At 31.8% G+C, this 12,941-nt stretch overlaps 1 protein-coding gene across 1 annotated transcript in view; it reads left to right on the top strand.

Moving 5' to 3' along the window:
• Window positions 1–12,941, top strand: part of LOC111697402 (roundabout homolog 2) — a 63,757-nt gene that overhangs the window by 30,271 nt on the left and 20,545 nt on the right. The window contains exons 7-15 of the mRNA XM_023467414.1: window positions 336–509; window positions 1,695–1,750; window positions 2,101–2,155; window positions 4,673–4,746; window positions 5,591–5,670; window positions 6,133–6,245; window positions 7,115–7,230; window positions 10,329–10,385; window positions 11,940–12,015. Of these exons, the coding sequence (XP_023323182.1) occupies window positions 336–509; window positions 1,695–1,750; window positions 2,101–2,155; window positions 4,673–4,746; window positions 5,591–5,670; window positions 6,133–6,245; window positions 7,115–7,230; window positions 10,329–10,385; window positions 11,940–12,015 (801 nt within the window). The remainder of the gene's footprint in view (window positions 1–335; window positions 510–1,694; window positions 1,751–2,100; window positions 2,156–4,672; window positions 4,747–5,590; window positions 5,671–6,132; window positions 6,246–7,114; window positions 7,231–10,328; window positions 10,386–11,939; window positions 12,016–12,941) is intronic.

Here is a 12,941-nt window from a genome sequence, read left to right as displayed (position 1 = left end):
CCCCGCCCCCTGGAATGGAGGTGAGCTGCTTGATATTTAATAAAAATACTTTTTCTTCTTTAGAAAATAGTTTGTGAACACAGCAATACCTCATAATTCTTTTCAACATAGAAATTCTTTCACATTTCTCAAGTTTTACAGAAATAATAACATTTCTTTTTCCCAATAAACAATTAAGAGAATTTGAGAATTGTGGTCTACCAAAAAAGGCTTTTTAATACAAATGCGATATTGGATTTTTTTTACCTAACATTAACCTTTTAACACTTAGACACATTTTTGTAATTTGTTAATCAAGTATTTAATCAGTTTCTTACAAAATTCATATTTTTTAGTGATGGGTGAGAACTTCCAAATGATGCCGATGAGCCTACGAATTGCCCAAGGAGATACAGCTGTTCTGAAATGTTCTCCCCCCAAAGCGAACCCTAAGCCGAGTATCACGTGGGTGAAAAATGGTGCAACCCTCAGCCAAATGGATTCAAAACGATTTCACATTTCAGATTCAGGTATAGTTATATAAATATACATATACTAGACTTTTTGGGCGCTTTGCGCCCATCTTCTGTTTCAATTTGAACATTTTGCTTACATTGTAACACAAAAACGAACAAAAAGTTTGCGGATTTTCTTTAAAAATTTCGTGGATTTTCAAAATTTTATGGAAATCGAAATTTGTTGGCGGCTAATTTTTGAAATTTTGATCATTCATAAAACTTCCCTGAGGCCATGTCCTCATGCCATGGGTCCTCATCGATTCAACCGTTTTGAGGTTTTTTGGATCTAACAGACATGCAAAGTATATATAGATATATATATATGGTTACTCATTAACTATATTTTTTTTTTGAAAAACCACCTAAACGTTGTTCATATTATCGATTTACCAAAAACATGTAGAAATAAGGAATATTTTCCTAGCAATTATGAACAAGAAGTTAATGATATCTCAAAAGAAATTTATATCAAATGCAAGAAAAGTTTGTAAATTCAAAAGAAATGCTTGTAATTTCATAAAAATTGTTCATAACTTCTAAAGATATGTTAGAAATTTTGAAAGAAATGTTCTTAATTTCGATTTCAAAATTTTTTTCGTAATTTTAAAAGAAATGTTAGTTTTTAAAATTGATATTTCAAATGAACCTAAGCTTATACAGAGTGTACATTGAAAGTCAAAAGTACATTTTATTAATTTAAAGAAATTGAAAACGTTACTCTAAGTGACCCTACATTGATAGAGCTGCATATAATATTCACAGCGGTTCCCTCACCCCGAACTAACCAGAAAGAGAAGCATTCGGTTTCTTTTATTCGAAATCAACACTCTTTAAACTTACAGATTTATTTTATACTGCATATTCAAAATGTATATGCCAACAAAAAATTATTTCAGAAAAAGGCTATAAAATTATGTATAATGGGTCAAATTGTATTCAAAAGTCACAGAAACCTTTGTAAAATCAAACTCAAATATAAATTATATATTTGTGTTTTTCTCTTTTGAAAAATGATTATTTGCTGTTTCTACAAAAGCGACTTACGCATTTTAATTGCTTCAGAAAAAAAGGAGATGTTATCAGAATTCAACACTTTTCAAAAATAGAATATTATCAATCAGATGAGGGTTTAAAGGAACCGTTGTGAATCGAACATGAACTTTTTTAAATATTTGTTATGGTAGAATTATTTTATAGGGAATTTGATAGTAAAAGATGTAGAAAAAACTGATGCTGGAGAATACATATGTCAGGTACAAAAAAAATTAAAACGTAATTTTTTTTTTTAATTCTCTTAAAAAATGCACGTTTAAATGAATTGAAATTTAAATTTTGAAAAGTTTTAAATGACATAGACATAGATTTTATAAACATTTTATAACAATAATTGCAGAGCCTACTTTAAATTAATCATGTAAAAAAATTCTATATGATTAACGTAAAAGTTTGCAGCAAATACTAGATTTTTCGAGTATTATGTGCATATTTTGGCGTTAAACCTTGGAGATTATCTTAATTCTTTATTCGTAAGATTTAATTTTATATATTTGGCAACAAAAAAACATTATTTAAGAATTTTACAAAATAAAACCTAATATTTTAGGCGGAGAATATAGCTGGGTCTAGAAAATCTGATGTAGCTGTTCTCTCAGTTCACGGTAAATCAAAAACATAAACACAAAATAAACAAGTTAAAAAATAATTTTTTAAAAAAATAAATAAAAAAGTCAAAATTAAATCTTGAATCTTGAATCTTGAATCTTGAATCTTGAATCTTGAATCTTGAATCTTGAATTTAAATCTTGAATCCTGAATCTTGAATCCTAAACCTTAAATCTTGAATCTTGAATCTTGAATTTTAAATCTTGAACTTTGAATCTTGAATCTTGAATCTTGAATCCTAAATCTTGAATCCTAAATCTTGAATCTTGAATCCTGAATCTTAAATCTTGAATCCTAAATATTGAATCCTAAATCTTGAATCTTGAATCCTAAATCTTAAATCTTGAAATTTGAATCTTGAATTTTGAATCTTGAAACTTGAATCTTGAATCTTGAATCTTGAATCCTTAATCTTGAATCCTAAATCTTGAATCCTAAATCTTGAATCCTAAATCTTGAATCCCAAATCTTGAATCCTAAATCTTTAATCCTAAATCTTGAATTCTAAATCTTGAATCTTGAATCCTAAATCATGAATCCTCAGTCTTGAATCTTGAATCTTGAATCCTAAATCTTGAATCCTAAATCTTGAATCTTGAATCCTAAATCTTGAATCCAAAATCTTGAATCCTAAATCTTGAATCCTAAATCTTGAATCTTGAATCCTAAATCTTGAATCCTAAATCTTGAATCCTAAATCTTGAATCCTAAATCTTGAATCCTAAATCTTGCCTAAATCTTGAATCCTAAATCTTGAATCCTAAATCTTGAATCCTAAATCTTGAATCTTAAATCCTAAATCTTGAATAATAAATCTTGAATTCTAAATTTTGAATCTTGAATCCTAAGTCTTGAATCCTAAATCTTGAATCCTAAATCTTGAATCTTATTATGTTCTGAATGAAACTGATTTGATCTTTTTCCCAATTTTATTTTATTTCCCCTTTTATTATACAGAGAATTGGGAAAGAAGGAAATTGAAAAGTTCTTTTTATATTTGAAGAATAATTCTGATCGGAAATACAGGGGTTACTTCTAGAATAACTTTTTTATTTATCAAAACTTTATTGGATACATAGCGTATGGAGGATTGTGGTTGATAAAAATGTGTCCTAAAAAATCATTTTATTTTTATTTTTGATACATTAAAATTTTCCTATTTCACTTAAATTTATGAATTTTCCTGAACGTCCCCTACAGTTAAACCTAAAAAAAAAACTAACATTTTGCTTGTTATATCTAATTAACATAGGTATTTTCAACTTCTGAGCTGAAAACTTTAGAATGATGGATATCGAGATCAATGCTTGATCTCCTCTTTTTCTTGTTATTAATCTCCAGATCAATAAACCGATTGGGATTAAGGATATCCCCTTCTAAAGTTTTCAGTTCATTGTGTTCATCATTTCGCTCAAAATATTTAAAATTCGGAAATGAGATTGTTCGATAAAACGTACAAAATGTGTGCATATATATCTTACACCTTTTTTATCAAAGCATTTGTATTCAGAAATCATACCTTGCATTTTCTTACTAGCATTTTCTCCCAGAAATATTTTAAATTGATTTCGTAATGATCATTTCAAATAGCTTATTATAATACTGGAACCTTAGATACCCGCATAGAAATAAGACAATTAGATGGGGGGGGGGGGGTTAGAGGAGGGTGGCTTTATTGAAAGGTTCAAAAGAAAATATTTAATTATTCTAATTCTAATCTATGGTGAATAGTTTAATCTTGATGAAGTTTGTGTGAGTAGTTCCAGGAAATATTCTAGAACCTGAATATTTTACAAACAAACTAATCAGAAATCACTGCGCTTCGCGTCCTCTCATTTCGAAAATATTCAAAAAGTTCTTTAAATGCATTATTTAGCAATTAAAAATAACTTTGGGTCATAATGATATTTTGCAAACTTTTTAAGTTATTAGTGGCAGGTCAATCTCATTTTTACCAGAAACCATGTTGTTTTTGTTATTGTAAATTTTGGTATTTTTTTTTTAATTGGCCAATTGGCCAATTGTTTTCCTTGCATTAGTCAATTAAAAGGATTGATTTTTTGTCTATTCAACGTTTTAAATAGAAAAATTAAAATGACAAACCCTTAAAAAAATTAAATGAAGTAATCTAACTGGAAATAGAAATAGATATTTTATTCCATTTTGAGAGAATTAAAATCCAGTGTATTTTTCTGTAATTTGAAAATCTTCTGGGATATTATTTCTCATAAATAAATATAATGTCCCGTATCCCGTATACACAAGGCAGTTGCATATATAGATATAACACGTAACACAAAAAAAAACGTTTTTTACCTTTGTAACGCAAATTAATATTAATGATTAAAGGCGAGCAGGTTTGTTATCTTAATAAAGGCGAGGAAAGGGGGAATAATTATCATGGTACCAGGGGGATTATGTTAAAGTTCCCCCAATAATTGATGTTCTAATGTAATATGAAATAATAAAAAAGACAAAAATAAGGAAACATTTTACAAAATATGTATTTTCAGTGAAACCGTATTTTACGGCAGATCCACAGGATCTGAACGTCAAGGAAGGAGAGGATGTTAATCTTAGATGCCAGGTAAGGCAATCTACCTCGTAACTACTCACATTATCTTAGATGCCAGGTAGGGCAATCCAAGGTTGTAATGCAAGGAAACCAGTTCTCTCTGGGCGGAATTTGTGAACAAGAATAGATGCATCAGTGTTCGTTTAGTATCCGAGGCGGATAAAAGCATTACATTTTGATAATTTTGATAATTCACATAATATAGTTTCCTCTGACCAAAATATTTCATTGATTTTTTTATGTGAAAGATGGATCCAATGTGAGGCTTCGACATCCGTCTTGTGTTTACATTACCGCCCAGAGACAGTACACTGCAGTACAAAAGATGCGTACTCTTCTGAAATAAATTTCCTTGCATTACATCCTTGGGGCAATCTACCTCGTAACTACTCAGATTTTTTATTTTACACAATTGATTGACTAAAGAAGGACCCTTTTTTAAACAGAAATAAGGTTTCTAATTGAAAAATATAATTTAACAAAAACTTAAAATATAAATTCATAAATCCCTAATCACCCTTCTTGGAACGTACCCTGATCAATAACATGTTTATCTAAATCTGTATCTACATTTTTATCTATTTTATCTATAAATATATAGATATAAATATATAGATCAAGGTTGTATAATAAGGTTGCTTACTCTCAATGCGCTCTATTGTACGGAAAATGTCGTCTCCTTTGCATAGATTAATACAATCTGTAATATGACGTCCCTAATTATAGAAGCGAGAGTGACATCATATGCGGATTCTATTTATCTATGCTATGGAGATGACATTTTCCGTACATTGTAGCGCATTGAGAGTATATAACCTTATTATACAACCTTGATCTAGATATATCTATATATTAGGTTGAGGGTGATCCAACCCCCCGAGTATCCTGGAGACGAGAGGAAGGAGACCAATTAGAGACTAGAGCTGTTACTGACAGGAATATATACAAGACAACATGTCAGACAACATTTCAGACATTTTTTAGACATTATTTCAGACAATTTTTAGACATTATTTCAGACAACATTTCAGACAACAGTTCTGACAACATTTCAGTCAAAATTTCAGACAACATTTTAGAATACATTTCAGACAAAAGTTTAAACAACATTTCAGACAACAATTTTAGAATACATTTCAGACAACATTTCTTACAACAGTTCTGAAAACATTTCTCTCAATATGTCTGACAAGATTTCAGACAAAATATTTCATAAAAATTCATTGTTTTTCTTCTTAAAGAGACATATTTTTTTCCAATCAAATTTAAAATTTGAAAAAAAAGTTGGACTAAAAAAAATTTAGGTGAAAGAATGGAAATTATTGGTCAAAATTTGTATTTCAATTGTGAAATGCTACAGGTATTTCTTTTACTGAAGTTGTAATGTATGTACTGTAGAGAGGACAACCTGCATATATATTCTGTACTGGCCTCTGATGAAGGAGTATACTATTGTACTGCAGAAAATACAGTAGGGTCTGTTACTGGCTCAGTCTCTCTTATTGTACATGGTAAGACATTTCTTATAAAACGTCTACAGTTTCATTAAAGATTGTTTCTACGGAACTACTCCCTTTAAATTTCTTTGAAGAATCTGATCTACATTGCATGCTTCAGTTCATTACTTCCAATAATATAGAATATTATTATTAATCATTATCCATGATAATACGCTGTATAATTATCATGTATGTAATTATCCAGGGTTAATTACACTAATTTCTCCGGTAATTAAATCAATTCTATATCAGATACACGCGCGCGCGCCGGTTGAATAATTCATAAAAATATTTTGATTTTATTTGAACAAATTCAAGAAAATTTAATTCTGAAATTCAATTATTGACGATTTTTTGATTCGTTAAATTTTTTTCCTTTTTTTTCTCATATTTTTGCTCAAAAGTACTTGCATGACATTCTTATATTTTTTCAAAATGGCTACATTGTTTTTTTGTTTTTTTTAAGCAAAAAAAGGTTTTTGACAGTTTTTACACATTTCGGAAAATCTTAAATATCAATTAAAGTTTGAGAACATAATTAAATGCATGATTATTTGTTATTAATTAATATAAGAAACGTTTAATAGATTTTTTACTAAAATATTGAGGAAAATTAGTAAATAATATTATTTTTTTGAAAATTTACCTAAGATATTAGATTTTATTTTGAAAAATTAAAAGAGGCAGAATTTAAAGAATTTAAGCCGCATTTCAAATACGAGACGTGGCTCAGACATGGTTGATTCCACTTAAAATTATATTCATTGTTTCTATATTTGAGCCAGTGCAGCGCTCAATTGGAACCGATTTTTTGCGGGTCAGCGACGCGGTTTAAATTCTTTAAACTCTGCCTCATATTTTGAAATCTTTTATTTTTTCAGCTGAACCTCTTTTCCTGGTTCGACCAGAACCTGTGAAAGTTGGTTTGAACGGACTAGCAGTATTCTACTGTCAAGCAGCTGGTAGTCCTCATCCTACTATATTCTGGACTAAAGAGGTAGGATATAGGGTGTAGGACCAGGGTTCTATGGTAGGACTATGGATGCAGGTAGGCAAAAGGGTGTAGATTATGACAGGGGGTGTAGGGTAGGACAACGGGTGTAGGTCAGGACAAGGGATGTAGGTCAGGACAAGGGTGTAGGTCAGGACAAAGGGTGTAGGATAGGACAAGGGGTGTAGGGTAGGACAAGGGGTGTAGGGTAGGACAAGGGGTGTAGGGTAGGACAAGGGGTGAAGGGAAGGACAAGGGGTGTAGGGTAGGACAAGGGGTGTAGGGAAGGACAAGGGGTGTAGGGTAGGACAAGGGGTGTAGGTCAGGGCAAGGGATGTAGGGTAGGGCAAGGGATGTAGGGTAGGACAAAGGTTCAAGAGTTCAAAGAACAAAGGTCCAAATGTTCAATGGACATAATTCCATGTGTTCAAAGAATAAAGTTGAATGAAACTGTGAAGCAAAGTTTAACTAGGAAGACGGATATATACCAATCTACTGCACCAGAAATAATAATTGAAGATTTTATCAGAAATATTCGATATTGAGATTTCTTTTCAATTTCCCCCTCCCTCCTTCTCCTTATTATTACATTCTTAGTACTACCCCCTCTCACGTGCCTCCCCCCCCCCTCGTGATCACGTGACCCGACCTTCCCCCTCTACTTCCTTGTATTCCCTTCTGAATAGGAAATTACACAGAGATGAAGATCAAGAAGATTTTCAACAGTTTAAACCAAGTTTACTGATAAACCAGTACTAAGAAGAAGGAGGAGGGGGGGGGGAAGAAGAGATGAGAAGAGGGGAGGAAGAGTTGGTTAAAAACTTGCTTTGAACATTTACATCATCAGGGGGAATTTTTAAAAGTTTTCACCACTAGCCACTAGTTTTTAGTTTGATAAAACTTTATTCTTCTCAAACCACCCAGGCCCTAACCCTCAACTTTAATTTAAATTGTTTCTAAAATAAACCCTGGAACCAATACTTTAGTTGACCAGTTTTCTACAAAGCTAATTCTAATCCTCACAGCTCTTTTAAATCCTATTTCCCAACATTGTACCTTGTAACCTGAAAGTATTGAATACATAGAGCATACACCTTGTCACCTGAAAGTATAGAACATATAGAGCATGTACCTTGCCACCTGAGAGTACAGAATATATAAAGCATCTACCTTGCAACCTGAGAGTACAGAATATATAGAGCATGTACCTTGCAACCTGAGAGTACAGAATATATAGAGCATGTACCTTGCAACCTGAGAGTACAGAATATATAGAGCATGTACCTTGCCACCTGAGAGTACAGAATATATAAAGCATCTACCTTGCAACCTGAGAGTACAGAATATATAGAGCATGTACCTTGCCACCTGAGAGTACAGAATATATAAAGCATCTACCTTGCAACCTGAGAGTACAGAATATATAGAGCATGTACCATGCAACCTGAGAGTACAGAATATATAAAGCATGTACCTTGCAACCTGAGAGTACAGAATATATAGAGCATTTACCTTGCAACCTGAGAGTACAGAATATATAAAGCATCTACCTTGCAACCTGAGAGTACAGAATATATAGAGCATGTACCTTGCAACCTGAGAGTACAGAATATATAAAGCATGTACCTTGCAACCTGAGAGTACAGAATATATAGAGCATGTACCTTGCAACCTGAGAGTACAGAATATATAAAGCATGAACCCTGCCACTCAAGAGTACAGAATATATAAATCATGCACCTTGCCATAGAGTATAGAGTATAGAGTATAGAATATGGAGTATAACCTTTACAATTTCCGGGCATTGATTTGAATCTAATTCTAACTCCTCCTCGATATTCCGTGATTGTTATACCCCTGATCCCAGGAAAAACTTTAATTGTCGGATCAAACATTTATCCTCAATTTCAAAAGTGTTGACATTAGATATCAAGATCAAGGTTTCAAGACCCGCAACATCGATGCAAAAATTAGTGCCTGAATATCCATGCAAAAATTAGTGCCTGAAAATCTTATTTGTTTTGAATTGTTGGTATTTCTCAAATTATGGATTTATATAAAAATGGAATTGAAACGCGTCAAAAATTTGCAATAGTTGCATTGTAATAGTTTGTGACAAAGAAAGACTTTTTCTCGAGGTTTTAAAATCAAAAAAAGGAAATAAAGTCATGTGGAGGACCAGTTTATTCATATATATTTATCATATTTTTCCCTGTTTATGTTTACGTGGAAGTTGACCAGTTCCTGTCAACTCCCTCTTTGTACTTTACTATACACATTGTACACAAATATATATTCAGACATCCAGTGTTCTCTCTCTTGAGTAGATCTAGTTTCCAACCTTTACAGTCATTTGTAGTTCTCGACACGCTCATGTCTTGTTATCTTTTTTGTTCAAATCAAACTTTTCCAATTCCTACTCGTTAAATTTTCTGTTTCCTTCCTCCCACCCCCACCCCTACTCCCCATATCCATCCTCCCCCTCCACCTTTCCTCCCCTAGCACTCTGGTCTATCAATTCTAAATTCCTTTAGGAAAGTTTCCCTGGTATTGTAATAGTTAAAGTTGTCTTTTGTCCAAGGAAAAGTTACATACTTATTGTAGAACTGGGTACAATATAACTACCAATATTATTTTTATTATCATTATTATTAGGGCGCTTCGTGCCCATCTTCTGTTTCAAATTTTAATTGTGGCGCTGTCTGTGAGCATCTTCTCTTTTTACAATATAAGACAATAATAAAAAAAAGTTTAGACACAAATTTTTGTAATATAGAGCATCCATAAACTTTCCCTGGGGTCATGTAAGGTCCCACAGAAAATTTGGACTCGATTTGTTCAGCCGTTTTGACGTTTATTATTATATATATATAATAAAACACGACATTCATATCATATATGTGTTGCGCATAGCCGGCCAAACAGCTGGACCGATTGGGCTGAATTTTTGTGTGGACACTCATGGGTGGTTGGAGGGTGTTATAGGCTAGAAAAAAATTGATTTTTAAAAAAAAATGTTTTTTTCCACGGGCAACGCCGGGCCTTCAGCTAGTTATTATTATTATAATTAATATTATCAACATCATTATTTACTTTTTTTTCAGGGAGATCAAAATCTGATGTTCCCCGGGACCAGTCATGGAATCTTCAATGTCGATCAGGTCAGGGTCAAGACCAGGGTCAGGGTTAGGGTCAGAGTCAGGGTCAGGGTCAGGGTCAGGGTCAGGATGAGGGTCAGGGTCAGGGTCAGGGTCAGGGTCAGAGTCAGGGTCAGATAAAAACGACAAAAACCGACCAAAAGTTAAATTTTCAATCATATTAAAATATAATTCGTCTCTGCGGAAAGATTGTTATAAAGCAAAAGCTAGTAAGAACTCTAAATGAAGAAGGACTAAGATTGCAGATCTTTAGAATAAGAGAGGAAAAACTTTAAAACATAAAGGGTCGGCCTTATCTAATCTCGGAATTAAATGTTAAATTTTTCCACTGATAAAACTATTATTTTTAGTTTTGACTTTTCTCTTAATTAACATTTCTTTGATTAAAAACCAACCTCAATGTGGTTAGATGCTCTTTTTAAAAAAATAAAGTTTTTTTCATTTTTTACTTTGCTATGATACTGAATCTCTAATGTGTGTGAATTTCTACAATCAAGCACTTTATTTCGGTCTCTCGTGAAAGTTTTTGCCACAAACTCTGATTTTCTAATCACCTTTTCTTCGCAACCCAATGTCGTAGACCTTAGATATTTCAAACTATGAATTCTGTTACATAAATAATCTAAGTTTTAAAAATCAAAATTTTACACCATCAGGTTGCGAAGATATTATGATTAGAGGATTTGAGTTTGTGGAAAAGACTCAATTCCTTGATAATTTTAATCATAATTTTTAACAAAAACACAATATAAATTATTTTTTTTGTCGCATTAAAGATAAATAAATCTTAAAATATGATAATCTTTAAGTTTTCAAGTTCTAGTCTCTTGTCTCCTAGTGCCAACACAGAAGGACTCAAGCCAACTTCATTAGGGAGTCTTTACATGGCTCAGTTACCCACAATTTATTATCCAGAGACATCTATCTATCTTTCTGTCTATCCGTTTATCTGTGTATCCGTTTATCTGTGTATCCGTTTATCTGTCTATCCGTTTATCTGTGTATCCGTTTATCTGTCTATCTATCTGTCTATCCGTTTATCTGTCTATCTGTCTATAAATCTATTTATCTATCTATCTATCAATCTATATACCTATCTATCTATCCATCTATCTATCTTTATCAATTAAACGAATTGCGTTTACGTTGAGGATCAATTAATCAAATCTAATACTTACACAATAAATCAATTATTCAATTCAACAGATCAATTTATCAACTCTATTAGCTTACTCAATAAATCAATTATTCAATTCAATAGATCAATTTATCAACTCAACAACTCAATCAATAAATCGATCAACCAATAAATAAATTGAATAAATAGATCAAATCTAGGAAGGAACCCTAACAATAAACATTTTAAGAGAGGAAGAAAAATCAATAAATCAATTAATAGATCAAGCAATCAATGAATCAATTAAAAATAAGTTAAATAACTAAATAAAATCTGGGATGGAAGCCTGAGTATAAACGGAGTAAGAAAGAAATATTTTAGATCAATCAATTAATCGATTAAAAAATCAATTAAATAACTAAATAACTAATAAAATCTAGGATGGAAGCCTGAGTATAAACGGAGTAAGGGAGGAAGATCAAGGATACTATGTGTGCTCTGCTCTTAGTGCTGCAGGCAAGAAACTATATTCAAAATATTCAAAAATATGAAACAATATTTCTTATTGGAAATGTTACTGTAAAGCTTCAGCTGTATAAACAAATTGACTCAATTAATTACAATTTTGTAACTTTTTTATATTTACAAAGGAATTAAGTCTTTGCCACACATTCTGATTTTCTAATCCCTATAAATTTGCAACCAAATGTAGGAAACCTTAGATATCTTAAACTATGAATTATGTTGGTACAAAAAAGTATGAAATATCAAAGGTTTACACCATCAGGTTGTGAAGATATAGGGATTATAAAATATGAGACACAATTCCTCTGTGTTGCAAGATCACACAAAGTAAATGCAACATAAAAATTAAACCAAGAGTTTTTAAAATCCTTGCGTGTAAATTAGATAATTTCATTATTGATGATTGACCCACAAAGAATAAAACTTTAACTGCAACCATAAACTCATGAAAAGGAAAGGAAAATGTTTCAAAGCGGACAGGAAACATTACAGATGTTTAACAATGTCTGGCTGTACTACTGAATCCTGACTTTAATCATGTATCAGAAACTTTGTAAGCCCACTGTGAAACAGAACTTAGACAATTACTTGCTGAAAACAAGTGCCTACAAAAAAGTACAAGTGAGTTAATGAGTTAAAATCAACGGCCAAGCGTTCAAAGTCAATTTCATACCAGTTGAAATCGGTGTGAGCCAAGTAGTTAGACTAGGTAGGTCTAGTTGAACTAGATAGATCTAGTTGAACGTGGTAGATCTAATTGAACTAGGTGAATCTAGTTAAACTAGGTAAATCTAGTTAAACTAGTTATATCTAGCTGAACTAGGTGAATCTAGTTAAACTAGGTAAATCTAGTTAAACTAGTTATATCTAGCTGAACTAGGTATATCTAGTTTAACTTGGTAGATCTAATTGAACTA

The sequence above is a fragment of the Eurytemora carolleeae genome, unplaced genomic scaffold, assembly GCF_000591075.1.
Source record: "Eurytemora carolleeae unplaced genomic scaffold, Eaff_2.0 scaffold197, whole genome shotgun sequence".
NCBI lineage: Eukaryota > Metazoa > Arthropoda > Copepoda > Calanoida > Temoridae > Eurytemora > Eurytemora carolleeae.
The sequence above is the reverse complement of the archived record's forward strand: the minus strand, read 5'-3'. Positions and strand labels throughout refer to the sequence as shown.